Below are 26,206 nucleotides of genomic sequence, written 5' to 3' on the forward strand. Positions count from 1 at the left end.
CTCCTGTAAGCCTTGTGCCATACCTGCCAGGTAGCAGAGCCTCTGCCACAGCTGCCATCTATAAAGGAGCGATAAAAACATTTTTCTGCCTCGTAAAAACACCGAAGGGGAAATTGAATTTGAAGTGGGAAGCGTTTCGAAGCAGAAGGTGGATATTTGGATGAGCGATTTTGTAGTCTTTTTAATCCATGTCTAAACGTGGAAAGCAACACAGGTATTACACCTCCTGTGCAGAAATACTGCAAGGACCACATGCACAGAACACACTCCTTCCCTTCCTCTGCCATCTTCTTCCGCACCCTCCAAGGCACAAGAAAGAGAGTGTTGATTTTATATACAGTGATTTATTACATCTGTTGCTATAATTAAAAACATAATTAAAAAGCAAAACCAATTAATATTGTCTACCACAGTCCAAAAATAAATAAATAAATATCACTGGGCTGTGTTACACATCCATCTTAGCTATAGCCTAAACAAGCCAGACAACAAATGCTCCTTTAAAAACGGCTCAGGTGAAGAGGAACATTTTACAAACTGCCAGGGACCCTCTGAGCTGGGCCCTAAGAACCAGAGGGTGAAGCAAACATCAGCAACTCATCCAGAGCATCAGAGGCACACAGAAAGGGCTGACGTACGCTTAGAAAAAAAAAAATGTGTATATATACATATATATATATATATATGTTGCTTCAGGTTTCTAGCTATGGAACCTGCAACCACACCAGAGCCATCCAAAAAACTCTGATGAGATTCAGTGACCCCAGCTGCAGGGGCCAGGCAAGCTGTTTGAAGCCGAACGAGGCACTCCCTGCTCTGCCTGCAGTCCCCACAGCAATTTATCTTTCTTACCTTGGGCACCTGGCTTAGAAGGAGATGAATGGCCTTTTGGAGGTAATTATTTCTGTAAATTTAATGGAGACTTAAGAGCAACCTGCTCAGTACAGGCATCTAATTTTTAGATAACTGAGTTTGGGCAGAGAATTAAACTTCATGTCTGCTGTTGGAGCGTAACTCCTAACTACGCACTCTTTACAGCAGGCATCAAGAGCTCAACTTTCTGAAGCAGAGCCTAAGATTTACCCAATATATGAAGGCAACTGCAAGTGAGCCTTTCGGTTTGTCAGAAAACAAGATACAGATTGCAAAACAGGCAGAATCTTAACACTAGGAAAAAAAAGAAATTATTTGCCCAGAAATAACAATTAAAAGAATTAAAAGTGTATATATATATATATATATATATATACATACATACACACACACACACATAACCGAAGTCTTCTGAGAATCCCAGGAAATCCCCTCCTGTTCTCTGAACATGAAAAAAAAAAAGTCCTTCTGTTAGGAGGAGCTACACTCTTCTTTCCTACTCTCTTCTCTAATAGGAAGATGGAAAGTGCTACTCCACAGACAGCCTTGTAGAGGACGTGCCCAGGAAGGTATTGAAACATTTTACTGTCCTACACTCTGATGACTGGACCTGTTGCCTCACGAGAATGATATGGATTTATCTGGACAATTCCAGCTGCTTCAAACACTAAGTTACCTTTACCCTTACAGCACCAAGTGCTGCGATAGATTCACGAAGCACGCCAAAGTCAGACGGCATGAAGTGAGAATGTCTGAGTTATGTCCCTTCTGGAGATCATCACCTCCAAGCACACACGCTACAGCAGCTCTCACAGCCAACAGGATGACAACAGCCATAAAGTGCTCACATAGTCCAGCCCAGAATATTTTACCGTCAGCAAGTACAGTAACAAAAAAAAGTCTCTCTGTGACAAATCAGCATTCCTGAATGCTGATCATCTATTATTAGGACTGTTTTTTTTTTTTATTTTCTCCTGTTTGTTGCTTCTTAAAATGCCTAAAAGAAGAAAAAGTAAAGATACAAAACATGCAGTCTCTCACCTGTCATTTTCAAACGAACATGAAACTTCAGGTCAGTATCGACCTTTAAGATCCAGACTCAGTGAGTGATGCAGTAATTGTTATGAATTTTAATTACAGGATTACATTGACAGGATTACAGTTTTAGACAACAGACCTTATATGCAAGAAACGCATAAATGAAGCAAACCAAAGCACGTCTTTTTCAATAAAAAATGGAGAAATGTACATATCTTTTTGCATTGTTAACCTGAAAATTGAGGGACTTCAAAATAATACTTGCACAGCTCAGTAAAAGCTCTCAAATTGCCCTACCAAAACTATTATTCCCCTATACCAACTGACAGTACAGCTTTCCCCTATACTTAACTGACAGTACAGCTTTCATTTTTATTTTCACTTCCTCAAAAAATGAGCAACATCGTAAGATTTGTAACAACAGGAACAGCACAGCAAAGATAATCCTGTGTTCAGTACTGGAGTGGTTCTGAAACCACAGTTGTGAAAGTTTCAAAGAAGACACTTCTAAGCACGGTGACAGTAGCATCTATTCCATACAAAAACTTCTACTGATAACTAATTTGTAAATGTTAGCAGAAGGTATAACTTATCTTGTTTTGATTCCTTCATCACCAAACCTCATCCTCCTGCATGAGATTGGGTTTTCTGCTCCTATGCTGCTTCCAGAGCAATCCAAACAAAACAAACAAGTGAGCAATCCCCACTCCTCCTCCACTCGAAGAAAAAAAACACTGTTTAAAAGAAAAAAAGCTCTCCTCAAACAGATGAGACTTTACTAAATGACTGCCTCAAAACGGAGATACACTAGAGATGAAAAAACATAACAGCTGAATAATACACATAACTGTAATGCCTCTGAACTTCTGCAAATGCAGGTGTTTGTTTTCAGCAAAAATTGCTACTATTTTTTTCACTGAAGAGATGTCAACCTGAACTTCTATTTTGCCTAACTCAAGTTTACAGCAAATGGCATGCAGCCAGTTAATAGTAGCAATCATGTAAAGCCTCTCTTACTTCTCTCAAGTCAACTTTATAACCATACTTTCACATCTAGACAGAAAACTCAGGAACAGAAAAATAAAGTTCTTAATAACACACAGATATAATATATACAGATATAATGAAAATCTACAGGTTGCTTTCAAAACTATGTATTACTTCACAAAAAATATATTAAAAATGCAGTAGGTTTTCAAAGACAATACCAGAAAAGAGAGAAAACCAAACATTAAGGTCAAACTTAGTCTTTTTTTTTGTCATTCATGACATGGTAATGTTTCCACAGGACCTCACACACACACACTTCACTTCGGGCAAAGGCAATACCATAATCTGCACTCTTACTTTTAACAGCTGCTATTTGTACTCCAAACTAAATACAAAATTATGCTCCCCCTAAGCTTTTTTATTATTATTACTGTTAGGGTTTCAGAAAATTCATTTGAAAAATATTAAATAATTAAACCTGCCTTCAAGTGCTTCTGTGAGGTGAGATGACATTACCTTCCCTTCACGATACAGAATTAAGCACAGCAAGATTTTGGCTAAAAGTATCAAAAATAAACATTAGCTTTAAATGCCCTGCTTGAAACTAACTTCCTCTCTGAGGAAACAGTATTTTGCTCTGGATTTGGAAACATGCATTGAATGTACAATAGCCCCAAGCTCCACACATCTGAAAATATGGACTCTAGTTCTCCTTGCAGCCCTGCTTGGATCCATCCCTACGCAGAATTAACACCCTCTCACTTCCCACCCAGCCTTCTGTACCTGATGCTCACCAGTCTCCTCTCAATCACTGTCCACAATTAAGGAGATTGTCAGCAAAGTGATAGAGAGGGACTCAATAACAGTTAGTGGGAGGCAGGCAAAAAATATACCTTCCTAAGTATGTTCAGAGAATATACTTGCAGGCAGGTTGGCATCTGGCTTTATTTGGGCAACATGTAGTATTTTATTAGTTTCATAATGTCAAATACACGTTATAAAGTTTCCTCAGGACCTTAGAGGTTCAAAAATGTTTTCTATAAACCAGAACTCTAACTCACACCAGACACAGAAAATTATTTTTATGCAATCAGCTAAAAAATTGTATGCAAGGTATTTCCCTTCTCCCCTCTTCATACTTGATCGATAAGCTGTAAATGCCTACCCAAGCAACACGGTAAGGGATTGTCTTCCTGTACACTCACTGTGCTTACCCTTTATGCTCAAGCACTTGTCTTTACAGGTTTCCTTAAGGATCTACCCAATTTCTCCTCAAAACTAAAATATGTTCCTCATAAGAACGAGTCTTGAGTCCATCTCCAAAGAGGACTGTCCCCATCTTTTTGGCATTACAGATAACCCTTTGAAAGATCGAGAGTCGCTTCCTGCACTTGGCAAGGCTGTTACTCCATTACCCTCTGTTAATTTCTCAGTGGTAAACGGTTTGACAAGAAATTTGGCTTTCAGGTTCTTAAGACTGTTCAAATAACCAAATAACACAGAGCACTTATCTCAAGACTGCTTTGTCCATAAACAAGTGTTCAAAGAACCTGCTTTCTTTCCAGAACCAGACACCATCTTGTTTTTCCACAAGCAGCACAAACTCCTCACTATTACAGAGTGTCCAAAGCAGGGCAAAGATGGTGATGGGTCTGAAAGGGAAGACGTATGAGGAGTGGCTGAGGTTCCTTGGTTTGTTCATCCTGGAGGAGACTGAGGGGAGGCCTCATGGTGGCCTGCAGCTCCCTCATGAGGGGAAGCACTGTGTGCTGCTCCTAGGACACAATTTCAATGGATTAACTGAACTACAACTCTATTTTCTGGAGGTAACATGACAATACATAAGCAAAACTTATGCAATAATAAATACAAGTGTATTCACAGCTCCACCTGTTTTTACCAGTGAGGTGAGATGTGGTAACTTGTGAGCAAGCCACGGCGTGGGGGGTGTTGTACAAGGAGTAACACCTGAGATTTTCTACCTGAGATGCCCAGCTCCAGCCATCAGTAACATCTACTTACTGCAGCTTTCCTTTGACTAAAAAAATCTCTTTAAACTGCTCGTAAGACCGAACACTGCAAGCTTTGGTACAAAGAAATGTAAAGGGCCATGATAAGTGACATATAAGGACGAACAGCAAAGCTAGAAGAAACTGAAAAAAAAAAAACCCACACCCTACAGAAGACTACTTTTTGCTGATATCACTTCAACCGAGGCCATTCAGTTGTCTTCTGAAGCCCTGTGCTCTTTCAACAGTATTCAGAAAGGATATCTAAAAAGAACAGAACAATGCTAAGCCTTTATTGTAGTAAATAGGTAAGCAGCCATTTTGTCAAAAAAACTGTTGCTTTTTTTTTTTTAATGTTTTCCTCTCCTTTTCTCCCTTTTTATTGCTTTTCCTCTTCTTGCTTTAGAGCTATTTGACTGGAGTTAATATGCCTGCAAATGTAGAAACGTGGTGACAGGACACCCATGTTTTTGTTAGCTTTTCAGCATATTGCAGATTAAATGAAACTTAAAATTAATCCTAGTTCTTCATGAATACTCACTCCCCTCCCATCACCTACTTCAGATTCCCCTTTTTCTGCAAGTTTTACAGACAGTTAAATTCCAATCTACTTCCATCTGAAGTGTTAAAAGCTAAACACTGTAGTATGCACCTGCTGTGATGTCTGCCACATAAGAGATGGGTAGTAGCAAGACAAATCTAGTGGAGCAAGATAAAGAGAGTAGTTAAGTTCTTAACTTCTGCTTTCTGATTCCCAGGAAGAGAACAACATGACTAACTAAGAGTTAAGACAAGTTGCTGTGCCTCCTCGTACAGAGTGGGGAAAATGTAAAGTTTGCAAAGCAACATTTAACACCCTTAATTATTTTTAAGACATTGCCTCAATCAAGACAAGATGCACTAAAACTACTGTTTTCTATGAAGAGAATCTTCTTCCAAATTGTTCTCTTATGCTTTGCAGGATAATTATTTGCCAATAACACTATAAACTGTAAGAGAAGCACACCTACCTCTTAGCCATTATTGTTTTGGACAAATTCTGATAAAATCCTTTCTGCGCCTGCTGAAATTTTATCTTTCAAGACATAAAAAGCTTTTTATGTCTCAGAAGCCTTTCAAGAAATGGTCCCTCCCAAGCTGTCTTGAATGGCAAGCCTAGTTTCTGCTCTTAAAAACATGAAGGGATGAAGGGAATTAAAAAAAAAAAAAAAACACTTTGCTTTAGGTGCACATTTTCCTAGCAAAGAATAACTTTAGTGGATAATGGTACAATGAATAGCATGGTGCACAAAACTTAGAACTCAAATCATAGCACTGCATGAACACTAGCACCTCTACTGTTTCACTGCTAGCTATCTGAGCCTTTGTTGAAGTTGCTTCAAATGTTAACATACACACAGAGACAAAGGGGGGAAAAAACAACAGACTGACTCACTAACCCTAAGAGGTAACTTGCCTGAGATGCTGAGGCAACTCCCAAGGAAGTTTGATTATTTACAAAAAGTGGAATGGCAACAAAAAAGAAAGTATTTCTAGAGTAGTAGACCGAGCACTGTCCCAGAATACATGGTTCAAATCCCCAGGGCCTGAGCTGTTATCAATTTCACCTATTCCAAAACACTATCTGTTGAACTAATAAGCATAGGGAAGTAACAGATACTTTTGCCAAATTTATCCTCCCTCCTTTTGTATTCAGTGCTTTGAAAAAGCAAACACTCCTCATGTGAAGTCTAGTTTCTTCATGTTCATTTTATTGAACAAACCAAAAAGTTTTTTAAATGCAGTTGAATTCAATTGCCCCTAGAAAACGATGATTATATATTCATGGAGTCTGTCCAGCAGCCCTGTCACACTGACAAATTCAAATCAGGCAGGCAAATTTCAGCCAAATTTGAGAGAAGCAGAGGTCTCAGGCACCAAGTTCCCTGAAGTTTCACAGAAATCGGCTGCCGGGTAGAAGTAAGACGTAGAAAAATCAGTAGTTGGACTGTCGAAAAGGGAAATAGAACTTGGCTCTCATCCACTTCGAGCAGCAGCAATCAACTGGTCAACTAAAGCACCTACCTAGCTCCAAAACAGCCATAACACGTTGATGCTTGCCAGAGGGGTACATGAGTGGAAGCCAAACATATTTTGGGGTAGGACAGGTGAAAAGGAATCAAAGTCATGATAGTACACAGGCATTAGAGAGTACCAAGGACACTGCAGCAAGCAGTCACAAGAGGCAATGGAGAAAGTTCATAATGAGTTTAGTTTTAGGAGTGGAGGGCACAAGGCTGAAGAAAAAACGTCGGATGACCATAACTCTCAAAAGCTTATTTTCAGCTTGCTTTTCATTTCATCGATCAAGCCAAGTAATCATTTGGCACTATGACTCAAAACTGGAATAATTACTTACTGTAATATGCAATTTACTTAAAGTTTATGCCATAAAACTCTGATTGATAGTGAAATCAAGTGTGTGGTACATTTAGGAATCATTTTTTTTTTATTTTTTAAATATTAATTTAAAATATTTTTTTTTAATTAATTTATAGTAATATTAAGCTAAACGGTACACAGTGAAATATGCATCTGTATTCTGTAGAAAAACACACGTCGTGGTATATGATGGGGTCAGGACTTGAATGGATGCAGACAGACAAGCAAGAGCCAACCGAGATAAGGCATCTCAAGAAACAACTGCCTTCCTGCTGAGAACAAGCAGCTGATCACACTTTTCATCTGCTGAGAAGTAAAACAGGTGTATTGTCTTCACAGGGAGAGGTAGCATGATACAGCTAAATCTTACTCCGCATGTTTAACATACCACCAAGTCTCACAAAAGCCTGTATAAGCCAAGCCCTGCGTCTTGTAATTGCAAATGACTGTTCACACTCCTGCACTCACTCTTCTGTCAAGGCTCATATACCCAAGGGGCTAAAAGGCACCACACAATCAAAGGCCACACACTTGTAATTTTGAAACTTGCATGTCATTTATCATGCGTTACATTTAGCTAAATAAGCTGTAAATTAACTTTTTTTTTGGTGGGAAGAGGGGGGAGTAAAAAATACCGCTTCTGTATCGCATTACGTTTTCACAGACACTTGATACTTTCCTCTGTAATGATAAAGATTTAATAATATACATCTGCAACGTACCTGCCTTCATTTTCTTCTTTCTCCATCTTCTTTAGATCACTTATTTTCCTAAACTCTCCCTGCTTTCAGGATCCTGTTTTCTGTCCACCCTTCTTTATCTGACATGTACAAATTGGATCAAACATACAAAACACCTTTCTTTTGAAGATTTACTACACAGAATAGGCTTCTTCATTGTGAAAAAGACTGAAGAAAGGATTTAGCTTATTTATCTGGCCACAAGTAATATTAAGAAGATAAAAAGGATTAGTTATTCACTGTCTCTAAATTAGCAAGAGGGAAATCCAGGGTTCTTCATACAACACATGAAATATTCTGTGGTTACCAAAATTTTACATGGGTTCAAAACCATACCACATAGATTCATCCAGAAGAAATACATCAAAACCTATTTAGCAGAAAGGAAACATCCCTCTGAGGAAATTGCTGAACATCCAACAGCTAAAAGCTGGGAAAACATTCTGAGGAATTATCTCTGCGTATCTGTCACGCTCTCAGGCTCCTCTATAGGCAACAGTTATTGGGCATGACTGGAGCCACAATATTGGGACAGAGTTTGATTAACACCGCAAAGGACAGCACAAGATCGTCAACTCCAGAAACTGAGCAAGGAATAACGTGCGTGGGAACAGAACAATTTACGTTTCTTGGATCTGTAGTGAAGTTAGCTCAAAATGCTACTTCTGCACAAAATGAAGAGATTGTTCAACTTCTGTATTAGTCTCGAGTTCATAAATCTGATAAATCAGAAGTTTAAGTAGCTGCCAGACCAAAAAAGGCATTCCAGTAATGGTTCAAATTAAGTACTTACATTCTACAAATCACATTTTCTATAATGAAGTAGTACATCAGTTCTTTCACTACACATTACCATAGCTTAAGCTTGTATAAGCATGTCAAAACTACATTAAACGCTGCACAGTCTAAAACAGATAGATGTACAATGCTTCATCGGGAAACATGACCGTTTTTTTCCCCCTTTAGGGGAGTTGGGCACAGGGGAATGATCTGCTGGTAAAAATATGAGTAGATAAGAAGCATCACCACAGCAGTTCCTTGGCCAAGAGGTTCATGACAAAGCTCAAAGATGAGCACTGAGCCGTATCTCTTGCAACAGCTAAGGTGGAGGAACAGCTGGACAAAAAGCAGGTCATGATGAACAAAAATTTGACCATGAATCAGTGTGCCCATACAGTGGTTAAAGACTAAAAACATACTGGGGTGTATTAGATTTTGCAGCCAGATAATCAAGAGTTGTGATTGTTCCCCTCCTCCCAACACAAAGGAACATCCAAAATACTGTACCCAGTTTCAGGGGTCTCCATTATGAGAGAAGACCCAAAACTGGAGACAGGCCACTGAGATGTTTTGGGGGCTGGAAGACATGTCAAAGGAGGAGAATCTGTGAGAGCTTTTTTTTTTTTTTTTTTTTTAATGTTTGTTCAGCCTGGAGAAGTGCAGGCCAAAGGAGGCTCTAACTTTTCCCCCCCATTACCTGAAAGCAGTTCAAGGAGACAAAGCCAATTCCAAGAAGTGTGGAGTGAAATGACAGCATCCAAGAGAGAGACACTTAAACCCACGAAATTCCCACTAGACATAGGGGAGAAAAAAAAATCTTTCCAAAGAGTGGCTATGCAGAGGAGCAGACCAATTTGCAGGTATTCAAGGCTCAGCTGGACAACACCTTTAGCAAGCAGATCCAACAAGGAGTCAGTCCTGCTCTGAGCAAGGGTTGGGACTGGGATGACCTCTCCAGAGGCCTGTTCCAAACTGGTTGGTTGGTTTGCTTTGTTTTTTATATTTTGAGTATCTCAAAAGAAAGTAAAACCTGACACCTTTATACAAAGTAATTCCCTAAAACGCTTTCTCCAAACAATACTTTGTAAATTTTTTCCAGTAATGATACTTAAAAGTTAATGATACTGAGACTGGAATAAGTAACATACAGTATTCATGCATATGAGTAACAAAAGACTATATTTTTAAGTAGTTCAAATATAATTTTGATCATATTTAATCGCCTAATTTAGCTTATCAACAGTACTCATGAAGGAAACAATTAATATTTCTCAATTCAAGCTGTAAAATCTCACTTTATTACCAGAGAAAAACAGCACTGAACCATAAAACTACAAAATGAAAATTGGAAACATTATTAATTGGTATTTTGTTATTAAAGCACGTCTTCCATATCAGAGTTAAAGAGCTGGACTACTTCTGCTTGAAGACACTTCGTATTAATTTCAGAAATAATAGAAGCTTAACATCCCCAGTGTCTGCTGACTCACAAAGCAAGTTGCTAAGCAAATGCCTCCAGCTGTATTTGAAATATTTAAAACAGGATCTTATCACCAACCCAGAGTCCCCAAGAATAGCTGCTGTAGGGGGGAACTGTTCTTACAAAACTGGTTCTAGTGCACTAACTAAAAAACAGAACTTTTGAAGACACCCCACTCACATCCCTCCCTCCTAAGCATCAAAACAGACAACAAATAACATTACGATCTGCTGAAAAGACAAGGATGAAAGATGAATACTCATCGCTGAGACAAAGAAGTGTATTTATAACTGAAATTGCCAAGCAGAAAATAATTTTTTACAGATGTGGTCATTGATGCTTAAAATACAGATATACCCATTACAAGTATTGCATAATTTTAACCCAGCATATCACATGTTTCTGCATACAGGTAATTTTTTAACCAGGCAGAAGTGGCAAGTTTCTTTTTATTCTACTTTATGACAGTCATTTCTATAGACCCTTAAAGCTAGATTTATAGTACATTTACCAAAAAAAAAAAAAATCACTCAAGATATGTATAGAGATGCATACTTGTGCAATGTAAAAGAACACACTAAAACTTTGTTTACAATCAACTCTTTGAAAAGCTTGAAGAGCGGTAGCAGATTGGTAAATGTAGCCTTGTTAACAACGATCGAAGAACGTAACTGCCTACAGCTACAGATTCATCTATTTCTAGAACTGAAAAACACTACTGCACCCATTAAAGGGCTTCCAAAACTATTTCTGAGTTTCACTGTATCAGCTGCATGAACAGTACTGTTTAACCACCAACTTCCAACTATACATCTGTAGAAGATCAGCCAAATTACTGCAAAACAGAAGTCAGTACCCGTAACTGCAGTTTGAACATATAAACAGACGCACACTTTCCCTCACTGGCAGTATTTTTTTTATTAAAATGCTTCTAGCTACAGCAGTGAAGTTTTACTAGAGCGCTTTTTTTTAAAAGTTAATAAGAATAAACCAGACTGGTTTAGCTTTTGAGTATCAGGTAAATAGTAAGTATACAACTTGATACATCTACTTCCTTCAGTTACTCGGATTTTCATAGTTATAAAAAAAAATATTTTGGACCAAAAAATAGAAAAAGCAGCATAGACAGCAATCAATTGAAAAACTGCAGAGGAACTTAGGAAGTACTTGCCACAAGGCAGAATCCCAAGTTGTTTCTTTGACTAGCTGAACTGCAACTCTCCAGACTATCAATAATTACGTAAGTGTATTACACAGATTTATATCCATGTTATATGGCTGTTACATCTGAATTAAAAACCACACCAGTGAATAGGTTTTGAAAACCAAGAATCATGACTGTGCTCATTACCCAGTCTGTTTTCAAGGAGCACATGTTTGATGGATCGTATTTTTTTACATAAGCGCCCTCTCAGCATTCCCAAGCAGCTCACCACTTCAGCTGAAAACGTAACTCATTCAGATGTCACTGCCATGCACAGTGTCAGAACCAGACCCCTGGAAACCACCCACCTTCCTTCCAGTTCCTTCAACAACTTTCTTCCTCTCTCCCCTCCAAGTAACAGCTAAACAAAAACCTCAGCACGTGCAACACTTTCATCTATAAAACAGAACATGTTCTAAGAAGTTGGAAAATGTAATGCTTCATTAGTATTACCATTCTAAAAAGTAATTAAGAATTTAATACCTCTGCATTGCATTTAAAGCAGTCTTGGATGCAGGATCTCAATTTAACAAATAAAAAAGTTATCTCCCAGCACTCATACTATCCTGATGCCTTTGGAAGCCTCCCCCATCCCCACCATACAACAGCCCTAACAGTAATTATGGCAACATCACCAAAAAGAAAAAAGTGTAAACGTGCTTCCATAATAAATGGTGTTTCAATTTCTATTTTTCTATGAAGAAATAATACATAACAAGATGACCTAGCTGTTTATAGTAGTATTTTCCCCATTCGGTATATTGCCATCGATACCAGGGTTAAATACGCGACTTCGTATTTTCACAAAATGTGGAAATAATGTTATTAATGCATTTGGTAAGGAACCTGGACAGCACGCACTTCTAGCCTGTGCTTTAATGACATATCCTGATTTACATCTATTAAACTATTTAAATATGGAGGTAACTATATACTGCATTTTGCAACAGTAAAAGAATGTAACAGAGTAAAACTTCAGCAGATTCCCCCCAAAAAATGTTAACGTGAGTCAATACAACTACTTAATCAAAGACAGATTTGGTGATAAGTGTACACACAGTTATCTGGCAGTAATGGTGGTAGTACAAAAACGTCAAGCCTAAATCTTGAGATTAAATCTCGAGATTTTACCAAGTAACATACAGAGACATGTCCAAGATAACCTCGCTAACCCCAAAGCTGGCTAAGATAACCTTTTAGCAAGTGGCACTGCTGTGACGTGGTGGATCCTACAAACAGTCCCTGCAGCCAGAAAGCACTGGACAAGAGCTCTCGCATGCTTTGCTCCTTGAGGAGATCAGACCCTCCGTCATTTGTAACGGACCAAGGCAATTTGACATACAAAACACACAGTGTAAAGAGGGCTGTCTTTCTTTCTCTAATGATTTTTTTTTTCTTATCCTGAGATACAAGCTGTGAATACTGTTTCTCACTCGTATTTCCCCAGGAAAACGTTGGCAGCCACCCCGAAGTGTTAAACTGAACACAAATATCCTAAGGCTGGGCCCGTGCCAACAACACAGCTGACAGCACACCGGGAGTATCTTGAAACTGTCTGAACACACATGGCTTTTTCTCTTCTGGCTTTCCTCAACAGCTTTTTTCCAGACGTGACACAACGGGAGACGCTCCTGGCAGTTCCTGGAGCACTGTATGAGGCAAACAGCAGGAGAGGAAAAGCCGATCTTGACCATGCTCCCCAAGCGGCGCGCTCTGCCACAGACGCGATGTCAGCATGCGGCTCTCTAACTCGGAACAAGCCTTCTCGTGCTGTCAGTGTCATTACTCCTAATACCTATGCTAAATTTCTCAAAGTGAAGCTCTCAAAACGATCCCATTGCAAGAATGCCCATCACGCTTCAACTACTTGCCAGTGATGCAAAGATCATTTAAGACAGCAACTTCCTTTTTCCCTTAGGAGCACAAAGCAGCTCCACTGAAAGTTGTATATCAGTCCTAGAGCTGCCCAGTCTTCCTAAATTCTGACACCTCACAACTACACATTATATTAGGTACATGCAATCTGATTAGAAACACTCACATACTATTCATCCCCCCCAGAGAGCCTTTCCATCAGCAGTATTAGAATTAACTTTATTGGAATTAAACATCCTCCTTTTGCTCTAAAGAAGTAGAAAATGTACTACTCTTGAAAACAGGAACAACATGAACAGCTTGGAGAATCAGCTAAATTTATTTTAATTATATTATTACAACTATCACAGAACAGACAAACCATGAAGCATCAACTAATTGTACAGCATATTTAAAATCCAACATTTCTAAGCGTAATTCTACCTGTTAAGTTAAGCTTTGGGAGAGCTGCATATCTCTATGTACTCCTCCATGTATTGTTTACATTAAGCCATATTTTATCCCGCAGTGACACTTATGTAAAATATGCAAATATAAAACCCCACTGAACATTGGTTTGTTCATGGTCCAAATGACGGCACCACCTCACCCCGAAATGGGCAGCTACCCTCCCAACAGCTCGCTGCTTGGGAGTCTGGGATCTGCGAGGTGTGAGCACACAGAAACTGCACAGAGCAAACCCACAGGTCTCAAGTCTCAGAACACGCTTTCTGGAAAGAAATTCTTTGCAAAGGGCTTTCTCCCGAGACCTGCTTCATCTATACCAAATACCGAGTCCAGATGCCTCAAATTTCCGCTTTCTGACCAATAATTTTAATCTCCAGGAACATCCAAGTTTAAAACACCCCTACCTTAACTTATGTCTGGATTGTAATAGGTACTGACCATCAGGAAAATGCTGGCCTCCTGAACACGCTGCTACTTCCATTAACTGACTCTTACATTAGGAAGTATATTTGCGTTTCTTGGGAGGAGGGGGTAGGGGAATAAATAAATAAAACAATAAGCTTCCTGGTATTCCAGCCTGCCTAAGTCTTTCTGCCAAATCCCTACCAAAATTATCATTTTATGTATTCAACTTATGGTATACTTAGAGTATACAGTATACACTTACAGTATACTAAAAATCAGATTTGTGAGAGGGAAGAGGGAAATCAGCCCCCAGTAGTCGTTGTGTAACAAGCTCCACCCATTTACCCTGTTTAAGTGCTGATAGCAATTAGCTTATCAGTAGACTAACTGATAAAAAAAAATATTACAAAACTCAGCCAACATTTCAGTCTCTGGGATAACGTGCGCTGTTTCACGTTAGGTCAAAGAGCATGTGGACAAAGAGGCAGGAAGAAGGAAACTACTACAAGTCAAACCCTGTAGCTGACATTGGCCTAATGAAGTATCTGCACCTCTAAAAGAGAGCAAAGCCTATGAATTTACATGACTATGTCATTTCTGAAATGAGACTAAATACACGTCATCTCCAAAGTCTCCAAAAAGGAGACAAGCCTACATGCCCCTACAGAAAGCATTCATGGGAGAGAATCAACCTTATATACACTATACCAAAAAAAAGCAAGGCCACTAAAAAGGTGGGTGTTGGAAAACCGTCCGTCACAACTTCCACCTTTAAGGTTGTTCCATGTAAACTAAACTTTTTCTTCCCCCTCTACTGTGAACCCTTTACTCAACAAATAGCAATATTCTTCACCCTTAAATTGCAACAGTTCTGTAAGTCAAGGACATCTTATGCGAGTGCTTCAGCTTCTTAGCAGACTCTTCAGAGGAGCCAGCAGATAAAGGCTACGTTCCCAAAAAGGATGCATAAATTGATTTGAGATCTGGCACATCAAGGTGACAGGAGAGGCTCTCCCAGCAGCTAATAAAATCCTGGGGGCTGACTTGCAGTAAGACAGCAGAAATCACAACGGAGACAGGGTGCAAAGGGGACTGCCACACTTGCTTTGGCTTCTCTGTCCTGTTTCTCAAGGTCCCGCTCATTTGTCTCAAAACTCCCACTTCCAGTCAAGAGGAGAAAAACCTTTCCTCAGTAAGACTACAGCGTAAAAAACACTTACCTACAACAGAAAAGTAAGAACAGAAATGGTGCTCATACTTAACCAGTCTAGGTTTAACGCAGTTCCCCTTCCTGAAGGGTGGCCAGAGGCAGATGATTCAGGTAAAGAACGTAAACCAGCAAGTATCTGGAAGTGCTCTGAGTAATTCCTAGCTTCCAGCTATTTTACAGCTAGTAGATAAGCTCCACCCCAGAGTTCCACTTTCAGTGCATCTATCTCTACTTCATTTTGTCAAATTCATATTTTCACAGAATTGAAGGGGTTGGAAGGGACCTCAAAAGATCATCTGGTCCAACCCCCCTGCCAAAGCAGGTTCCTCAGAGCAGGCTGCCCAGGTAGGTGTCCAAACGAGCCTTGAATATCTCCAGAGAAGGAGACTCCACAACCTCCCTGGGCAGCCTGTTCCAGTGCTCCATCACCCTCACTGTGAAGAAGTTCTTTCGCATGTTGGTGCGGAACTTGCTGTGCTCTATCTTGTGGCCATTACCCCTTGTCCTATCCCCACAAACCACTGAAAAGAGGTTGGCCAAATCCCTCTGTCATTTTAACCCACTTGTATTTTTTTTGTATTTTATAATATAGTATGTATTTCTATATTTTAACTCACTTACATCTTTTTGCTCCAAACTATCATGTGCCAATTCCGTTCCACAATTTAATTACACATTGCTTGAGAAGCTACTTGAATTTTCATCAACTAGCACATTTAATTCACTGGGTGGCCTAATTCTTGTGTTAAGAAAAATAGCTGTCTTGCTTTCTATTCATCATTTCTGTATGCTCTGCAGATTTCACAGACCCCTGTCACCTCTCCCCTTATTGTTCTGTTTTTCAGACTAAAGATCTCCATCTTCCCAGCACAGAGGACCTTCCACACCTCGCATTTACTTTTTCACTGTCTACAAAGCTTCTGCTCTGCTGGGACAATTACATTAGTGCCTACTGCTAAAAATTAGGACACGCCATTCATATACATAATGACTTAACAGTTATTTTATTCTTTGTGAAAAATTCCTAACAGCTTTCTTTGCACTGTTTTTTAACCATTAATAATAGCCATATACCAGTTTCTTGGAAAAGCCTGTAAGATTACATCCAATATCACTCATTTGTTACCACTTAACAGCTTCTTTAAAAGGAGTTTCTCATCTCATTTCCCTTAACAGAAGGTACAACACTGGACTTGTTCTGCTCCTCCAGATTGTCAATGACATCAAGAATTCAGTTTATATCTACCCATTATTCCTGATCGAGAAAGAATCAAACCGATCACACCAGCCAGTAAGGGATACACGTGAATGACAAAAAAAAAAATATGCAAAATTGCAACGGTGCAGCACTTTACTTTGCACTGGCACTTCGAGCTTTCACAGTACCAACCCAAGCTCATAAAAACATGCACCACTACAAGGATGTTAAGAAACCCAAAACAGAGACATCTCCCCTGTGAATCACTGTTATTCGTGTGTGTAAAGGACATCTTCTACCCAGGCTGAGCTTGCTCCATATGCAGGGACCAAATTCAGCCATGCCTGCCGAAGGAACTTCAGTGGAACACCAAAACATCGTGTAGGAAAAGCAGATTGCCTTGCAGGATCCTGGAACCAACTACTTCCCCAAACTCCTGCTGTGCTCTTAGAAAGAAGAGTCAGATTGTTCCTGCAGGCATTCCCTACCTTTACTTCTGAGCTTGGATCATATCATGATTAGTCCTATAAGGAAAGGGTTGCAACAAACTTAAATCTACTGTTGTGCTGCATGCTGCACATTACTTGCTGAAATAGATGAAAGTCAATTTAAAGTAGCTCAGCATACACCAACTACACAGCTTTCATTTGCAAAACACATAAAACCAAAATTACACTGATCGAAGTTTTCTCACGGACTGCTAAACATTACTCTTTTGTTTCCAAACAACCAATACAATTCTGATTCTTCTTCGTCTCTGGAAATAACTCCTTATAGTCAGAACACTCTTTACATAACTTTGAAAAATACATGAAGTTTTACAAGACTATCTGTTTTTGCCATAGACTTACTAATTTTTACACTGCAATAAAATAATCTGTACTACTCAACAAGCAACTGTACATTTAGCTGTACTAAGAAATTCTTTAGCTATCCAGTTTGCATGTCTTGCTCTCCCACATTCAGAGAGCAGTCACCAGACCTGAGACCACGGGCAGCTAAACCTGCTGTAGGGCACAACATACTGTTTGTTTTCAAAAACATATTGGCATTTTCATGTAATAAATTCCGAAGTTCTGTAAAGATCTGGGACATTGAAGAAGTTCTGGGCTGTCATCTTCTCTTATGAAGTGAAACCTGGGTGACTTCCAAAGGCAAACAAAAAGTGTGGTTGCAAGCCAGAGAGAAGTGTTCTGTGATTCATGGTTTACATAAGGAGTGTGTACTCCGCAGTTCTTTTGGACTCCACGGCTAGTAAGAAAACTGGATTCTACAACTCTGTTCCATTTAGGCCTATATTTTAATGGGAACATTGGAAAATTGGTTCCAAAACTCATGAACAGAACTGTAACAATACAAGAAGGCAACTTTCTCTGCATGTCTGATAATTTAAAAAAAAAATGTTAGAACTTCTTGTTCCAAGGCTGATTAGCTTTTCCACTGCAAAGTAGTACAAACACACCTTATCTCAGCTCTAAAGTTGGAGCCAGTATCACATCCTGAGATGCAGCACCCAAGGTAGTGTGCAAGGAAAAGTAGCCTCAAAAAATGTACAAGTCTAAAGACTGTTACAAGGACGTCTTCTCTTCAGGGAAACAGCTCTGTATGCACACTACAGGGACCTTTTGCCCACTTTCATGGAACACTACCACAAAGTAAATAAATAAGTAAACTTAAAAAAAAAAAAAAAAAAAAAAAAAACCTGCATTAGCTACCTTAGCTAGCACTCTTACACCTACTATGTAGGGAAACTTCATCTCTCAAAAGGTCAAAAAGCATAACTAATATACTGAAACAAACTGAAAAGGCGAACATTACAAATTTCCAGGCCATTTTACAGTGGATGACTCTTTAACAACAGCTACTTGAGATACAGATAGATATAAATAACACACAACATACATAACATATAAATATATATATAATGCTATCTTAACTACATTTTGTTAATGCGTTATTTGAAAAATTAGTTTGTATTCAGAGTTATAACAAAAAAACTAATTGCAGAAATTCACACGAATGTGTCTACGTCAACTTTTCTTACCTTTAAGGTTCTAAGAAAGTTATGTTAAAATCTAGTTGGAATAGGCAGTATCTTAAAAACTAGAAGATTTGCAACTTTGGAAGAACAATAGTTTGCTTTGTTGGAACACCAAGTGGTGCTGCAGTAGTTTGAGTGTGGACAGAATTCAATGTATAAGCCTAGCTTCACTTTTGTACTAGAAAACATACCACTTTAACACAAGTGGACAGCAATACTAATAATCGGTTTGGAACTGAATGTGATTCAACCACCCGTGTAATCAAGCGTAGTGAGAAATACACTGCATTAAATACCACAATTGAAGGCTTGGTCATACATGTGTTAAATTACTTTATGGTCTACTAATAAATAAGAGGATAGAAAAGTCAAATGCATAAGTGCAACAGCAGAACAGTGAAGCGCGTGGATGCCTAGGTTATTTTTTGAAGGACACAAACACTTTGCTGAAGATTTATGAAGCATTATTTCCTTTTCCACTCCTCCTCAAAAGTATAAGCATTCATGCTGCCCTTCCCAATCCAAGTAGGCCAAGGCATAACTCCAGTGGGCCTGAGTATCAGCCCACTACTGCCCGATCATATTTCTGTCACTGTCTTTGGATCACACCTGGCAGCACTGCAAGAATAACAAGTGTTTATTGCCGTTCAACAGAATATGCCCCAAGGACAAAGGCAAACACTGCGGAGTAACAGAGTTTCAGGGGCACCTCATATTTTGGACTGCCAATCCCTAAAAGCAGCTTACCAATGGCCCTCATTTAACTGACAAAGTAGTAAAACATCTAAGAACTGAAAATTGTGAGATAAAATTTTGGATGTATAATAGAAAGCAAGGAAAGAAAAATGACAAAAATGAAAGTTGCTTTTACGGAAGCTTTCTCCTTTTTGAAGAGCAGTAAGTATGGAAGAGGTGTGCGCGTCAAGTTACAGCCAACACTTCCCTTTAATAAAGCTAATCTTATGAAAGTTAGCATGAATACTTTTGGTTCTTTCAACTCGTCAACAGGCAGGAATCACAGGATTGTGTACTCTAGAACTGCTTAGATCAGTATCTTTGAAACATGATACGCTCATCCAGATCTAAAGACACTAGTTTTCTCAGCCTGGTTAGTATTATCACAAAGCAACGCTGTAGAAACTACCTAAACCACACGATGCTGTTTTAATGCTTTATGTGTTAGCCATAAATGAAAGCACACTTCAACAAAACCATTAAGTTAAACGTCACAGTACAAACCCACAAAATGCCATTGGAAGTAACGACATTTCTCTTTAAATTAAGCAGTTTTTCCTCAATTATAGCCAAAGTAAGTTGTGTTGCGCCTTGGTAGTCAACAACGAGCTTTTGTTTTGAGAACGATTTGCAAGTAGTTAAGGAGGCAAAGTGGTGACTAATAAGGGAACTACACTGATCAATTAAAAAATAAATAAATCCGCTGCTAGTCAATAGTGCCAAAAAACCTCCAGGCTAGCAAACAAGATGTAGAGATAGCACTACTTGGACTCACTGAAGCGCGATCTTCCAATGCACACAAAACGTTCAACTCGGGACTAACTGGAAAAAAAGAAAACCTGGCTTCAAGCCTCAAGTGTTCGACTCCACTCGTCCAATCTTACTGACCAGCACGGGGTGATTAAAAGCAACACCACCACCCCAAAGCCCCAGCCTTCAGTCAGGAGGGTGCAGACCCGGGGAAGGGCAGGCAGCAGGGGCACGTCCCGGAGCAAAAAGCCCCTGCCAGCCGTGCTGTGAGCTGTGCACACACCGGCCCGGCCCTAGCCGGCCCCAAAGGACGACAAGAGAGGCCCAAAGGGCCCCACACACACCCGTGGGGCGCCGCCGGGACACTGGGGGCTGCGGCTGGGACACGGTGGGCTGGAGCTGGGAGGGAGGGCGGACGTCGAGCGCTTCACGACACGAGTCGAGACACAAAAGAAGCGAGCCCCACCACCCCCAAAATAAATAAATAAATAAAACAACACCACGGCCCACGCCGCTGTAGCGAGTTACGCCTCAAAGCCGGCAAGCAACGGAGGGGCCGGGGGCCCGGCGCTGTGCCCGGGACGGCAGGGGCCGGCCCCCGCGACATGGCGGCGGACGCCCCCACTTACCAGCCCGACTCCCCGAGCGCCGCCCTCGCCCTGTCGGCCATGGCGCCTCCCTCCCGGCCTGCCTGCCTGCTCGGTGCCGGCGGGGCGGGCAGGGCCCGCTCGGTTTCCCCCCCGCCCCTCGGCCCGCTCCGGGCACCCGGCCCGGCCGGCTCTTGGGCTGGGGAGGGCGATGGAGGAAAGGGACGGGAAGGGAAAGGGAAAAAAAAAAAGGGGGGGGGGGGGGGGGGGGAGGGAAGGAAGGGGCGGAGGCGGCGCAGGCAGCGACGAACAAAGCCCGCGACCGGCGCCAGCCCCGCTCCACACCCCCGTGTGGCCGCTATGGGGAGGACGGAGCCCGGCTGGAAGCCGCTGCTGCCATGGCGGGGAAGGGAAGGGCTGAGGGCACAGCAGCAGGAGGAGGAGGAGGAGGAGATGGCGGCGGGGCCTTGCCCGCTGTGGGGCTCCGGCACGTGGTACCGGCCGCCTCGGGTCCCTCGGCCCGGAGCCTTTGTCCCGGAGCCGCTCCACACGGCCCCTGCTCCGGTTTTGTGTGGGGAAGGGGGTGGCCAGGGCCCTCCTTCTTCTCTAGAGGGAAGAGTATAAGTAAATACATGTAGTGCTAATGGTGCTGTGTAGGAAGAGTCCCCTCGATGTCCTCAGGGTCGATGGTGGGGGTGAGAAGTGAGTTTTTGGGGCAACAAGATGTAAAAGGCTGTTCCTACGTTTGTGTCTCTCTCAATATTTTGCCCTGAAATGAGCATGGAATCTTGTGGTCTGCCTTTTTTAATGGGTTTGCTTAAAAATGCAGCGCTGTTTCATCTTTGCTGCTGTATGTAACACGTTACTTCAGGCTACTTCAGTAATTGACAAAAAGTGTTGTGTTTTTTTTTCTTTACCTATGTGCTCTAGCATTCAAAGAAATAACCAAAGGAATGAATATGAGCAGGTCATGCATTAAGAAAATGCCTACCCTAATCTTGATCCTCAAGGTTTCTGCCTGTAGGTGAGCGCAGCTGCCTTTTAAAAGGCCATGAAAACTATTGTTAATCAGACATGTCTACGCACTTCTGTAACCAGACAGCATTAAATGTTAATTCTTTTGTACTGTACAGCAGTTCCAAAACTTAGGAACCAACTTTGTGTATTGAAGGTGTACACTCCTTCATGGGTCATTCTTATCCTTGGGATGTTGCAGGTTTTGTTCATCATCTTTGAATCAAAGCTTGCTGGTTTTCTTTTTTTTTTTTTTTTGTTTTGATCCACCTGAAAGCCTGGCATTGCCATACTGACTAGCAATCACTCAGAAGATTTACATGTCACAAGCTGTGACTTCTGCTGTACTGACCAACACTATTCTCTCCTATATACTTTGTCCTTGTTCATACTGCATTGAATTGTCCTATGTAACGTACAGATATATACTCTGGGACAAAGGTTTTGTCACCAACACATACGTTGTTCTGTGTGGCTGCTGTTTCTCAAGAAATTACACTTTTTTTTTTTTAATCAGTTACAAAAATCTTGGTGCAGAAAAAGAAAACAAAACCTGCATTGTTCAGATTAATCTGAGCAATTTCTTATGTTGTACATATAACTCTTGAAGATGTTCTGATCTGGAGCCTTAGCAGAAAGAATATCCTCTAGCCCTCTAATCAGTTTCTATTTAAAGTAGACTGACACATACTTTTTTTCTAGCAAAATGTCAAAACAATGAGTATCGCACTCATGGAAATTTCAATCCACATGCTGGTCATTTAAAAAAAAAAAAAAGAGGAAATACTAATTAGGAAACTGCAACAACATATTTGTGATGCAAGTGCATAGCAATCGCCAGAGCCGTCTACGCAGATCCGAGTAAACTGAGCCAACCCAGACAGTCATATTATGGATTGAATAACCGTCTGACTTAAGGATTTTTAAAGTTTATGCAGTCCCATGTCATGGCAAGACTCCAGGTGAACAAGAGCTTCCAAAGCAGTAATACCAAGGAGAACTAAAACAAGAGCCCTCAGATATACCTACTGTGTGTCTGTACCAAAGACGTTCTTAAATTAGTAGCCTGACATCAAGAAAGTCACTCTGAAATGTTAGTGGCTGAGTCACACCCTTCATTCCAGCAGTTTTGCACGATGAACAGTAGTAGCTGCTGACATGGAAAAGTAGCAGCAGCAGATAGGTAGAATGGTAGTGCCAGTTCAGTCACTTATTATGTAAAATAAATGGAAATAAAAGAACCTCTCATTTAGACTTTGACCTGGCTGCACATGAAATGATCAAGAAAAGGTTGTAAACTTTGTTGTATCTCAAAAAGGGGTGCCTGTAGAGCCAATTAGTAAGGGATGGAGTATGACCTAGGAGAAGATAATGAGAATTACAGACTTTATGCATTACCTTGTATTAGTTTAAGACATGGAAGCTTTTGCTAACTTAAATCTTTACTGAAATCACCAGGCAATTATACTGGTGATTTACACCAGCAGATGGCTATCCGTTGCACCTCATGGCACAAAAAGCCATCTATAAAGAAAATGTAGTAACCAACGTTGTTCTTCATCAAGGTGTATAGGCATCCGTTCTCACAAATTCATTATATGCAAGATGATATATAAATATATAAATATATATACATACACACATCTTTTGTACATGAGAAGTTCCCATTAGTGCATGTTTCTCTGCGAGCAGAGGGCACTGCCCGATCTTCGCTATTTCTAGTTGCTGATAGCTGTGCTGCAATGTGAGGTAAATAATTAGGTCCACTCTAAAACAGAAGGTGATACAATGCCTGCCAGGCTGACAGAAAGCTGCAAATGGGAGGAATAAGACCCTCTGTAACAATTGTTCATGATAAAACATTCTTAGAGCAGACCTCTGTATCCATCCATCACCTTTTGAATAAATGAGATTGCTGAAAGTAATGAATGTCAGACTACTTGGGGCTGTACAGAGACTGAGCCTAGACTCCAGCACACCTGCAAGGGGCTCTGTGCCTACATAGCTTTCCGAGAAAAATACAACATTGCAACATTCTTTACAAAATTCACATAGACTCCTTATGTCCAAAGTATAATGTAGTTCGATATACTTCACTGAAGTTGAAAAGCTCATTCCAGTTTCTCATTCCGAGCATCTGTTTCAAGTGTTAGCCGTTGAAAAGTGTGAGGTTAAAAGGGCAAGGTCTGTGGTGAACAAATAACACTGCTAAATTTACACATAAAACTTCAGAATTATTTGTGCTACAAAATCACTTTTTATAGTATCTTTGAAAAAAGAGTAATTTTCAGTCACTGTGATGGCTTGCATAAATGCACCCACATGCCTAACTGGTTGACAGTTGCATTTAAGAATGCTTTGTGTGTAAATCAGCTATGTTAAATTTAAGAAATGCCTCAACCAGTTCTCAGAATGAAACAAGGAAGTGTCGTGGAGCAGAGGGCTGGCAGCTTCTCAAGAGAAGGCAAACCAGGAACAAAGCACGCTAACGACATGCAGGAGCAGCAACCTCACCATAAGGAACCAGTGGAAAGTCGAGGTCAGGATCTGGGCCAGAGATGGTGTTCAGGGTCAGACACAGCCCAGTGGTGACCCAGCATGGCCACCACAACAAGACAGATCCAAGCTTGTGCCAGGAAGCCCAGGTGGTGGGTCTGAGTCCAGGTCCAGACTGAGGAGCTACAAGACCAAGCGCAGACCTTGCTGCAACACAGCTGCAATGTAGCCCAAGCTGACACACCCCCAGCTTAAAAGTAGTCCCCAAGGGAAAGAAAGGGCAGGGCCTTGCTTTTGGCGTCTTCACAACAGCTCTTACTGGCACTGAAGCCAACCTTGGACTCCGCCAGGTAGACTCCTTGGCTCAGCCAACAAAACTCCCAAAAGGGGGATGTGCTCCAGGCCCTGAGAACTAGTCAGTTCTGCAGCTGTGTTAATGTTGGAACCGGTCTGAGGAGCAACTTTTATCTCCATGTATCTCTGAACACAGGTTTCTCATTTTTTTTTATGCAGAAACAGGCTTAAGAGTAAAAGTATTCTGAATCATCCAAAACCAGGGCGTGAGACATAACAACTTATTCTGATACGTCTTTTACAAAGGGGTTCAGCTTACAAGGAAAACTGGAGAAATATCTGTACTAGTGTTCTTCAAAGAAATAAAATGCATCTAGTACTTTATATCTTGAAAGTGCTATACATGAAGTTATTTTTATTTTAATATGACCTTCCTAAATCAATACAATTGTTTCATTAAGTTTTAGATGTATTAAATTTACCATTTAGATATAATAAGTGTTCAAGGTATAACATGGCTATTTAAAGATATAGAGTGGTAAATGGGGAAAGACATTATCTAATATGTCATCTTAGTACTGCTAACTGCAAGTATGCAACGATGTCCAATAATGTAATGTAAGACCAAAGTAAGTTAAAGTGAACCCTCACCTGTGCTGTGCTCTGCCTCTAAACCATACATAATTATGCAGTACAACTTGCTTTTCTCTATTACATTCAGATTATTAACCAACAAGGTGTAAAGTATCACTACTTAGAATCATAGAATCACTTAATGTTGTATGAGTATCATACTGCTTGCATATCTTGTATTTATCTGCCTTATTTATTAGAAATATAGGAGGCTAAGAGGAGAAGTTGAATTTAGGCAGCAGCTAGCTCCTGTTGTTTACTTTAGCAAAAAGTAACTAGATCCTGTGATTTCTTCACAAAGTCCACAGTGTGTGCATCGTGGGATACAGTGACGGATGGAGGCAGCCCCTCTTCTGTAGTACCAGGTAATGACAGGCATGTAAAGATGTGCCTAAAAGGCAGTACCTCCTGACTGCTGCCCATGTGATCCAGGACAACTTGATCTATGACAAAGATGTTATTTCCACAGTGCTCTGTAATTGTAAGTACATAAAATGTTTGGTCTGCTTGAGGACCTCCTTAGGGTAGTGGAGTGGCAGAGAACAGACAGAACTAGCACGTAGGGCAAGACAAGAGCTAGGTGGCCAGTTTTTGTATCAACCCTACAGGTTCCCTTCCGTAGCTTGATTCATCCTGGCTACCTCCATCTCCTGCCAGCTCAAGCCCTGCTCACTTTGGTTCAGCAGCACGGTCACAGAAGTGGGGAGCTGAAGCTAATCACTATGCCTGCCAGAAATGGGCAAGAGCTGAAACCAGTGACACTGCACGGGTTTGGCATCATGCACCCCAACCTTGTGTGCTGAAACCACCAGTGGGATGGAAACCCTGAACACTGGCTTCTATGGGAGGCTCCCACAAGGACAATAATGCCAGTTTGGTCTCAATTTTTATTTCATCTTTTGCACAGTATGTTTTCTTCATTGCATTATATAAAGCTCCTTTTACTGAACACAAGAGCAGACAATCCCAACCCTGGATATGTAGCC

At 40.6% G+C, this 26,206-nt stretch overlaps 1 protein-coding gene across 2 annotated transcripts in view; it reads right to left on the reverse strand.

The window, feature by feature from the left end:
• TDRD3 (tudor domain containing 3) overlaps positions 1-21,031 on the reverse strand; it is a 108,859-nt gene extending 87,828 nt beyond the window's left edge. Inside the window, exon 1 of one of the 2 annotated variants that reach the window (XM_048047757.2) lies at positions 20,826-21,031. In XM_048047757.2, the coding sequence (XP_047903714.2) occupies positions 20,826-20,866 (41 nt within the window). In that variant the 5' untranslated portion in view covers positions 20,867-21,031. The remainder of the gene's footprint in view (positions 1-20,825) is intronic. The other variant, XM_048047758.2, reaches the window with a different exon arrangement.
• Positions 21,032-26,206: the final 5,175 nt, after the last annotated feature.

Source organism: Anser cygnoides, chromosome 1 (genome assembly GCF_040182565.1).
Source record: "Anser cygnoides isolate HZ-2024a breed goose chromosome 1, Taihu_goose_T2T_genome, whole genome shotgun sequence".
NCBI classification, from domain to species: Eukaryota; Metazoa; Chordata; class Aves; order Anseriformes; family Anatidae; genus Anser; species Anser cygnoides.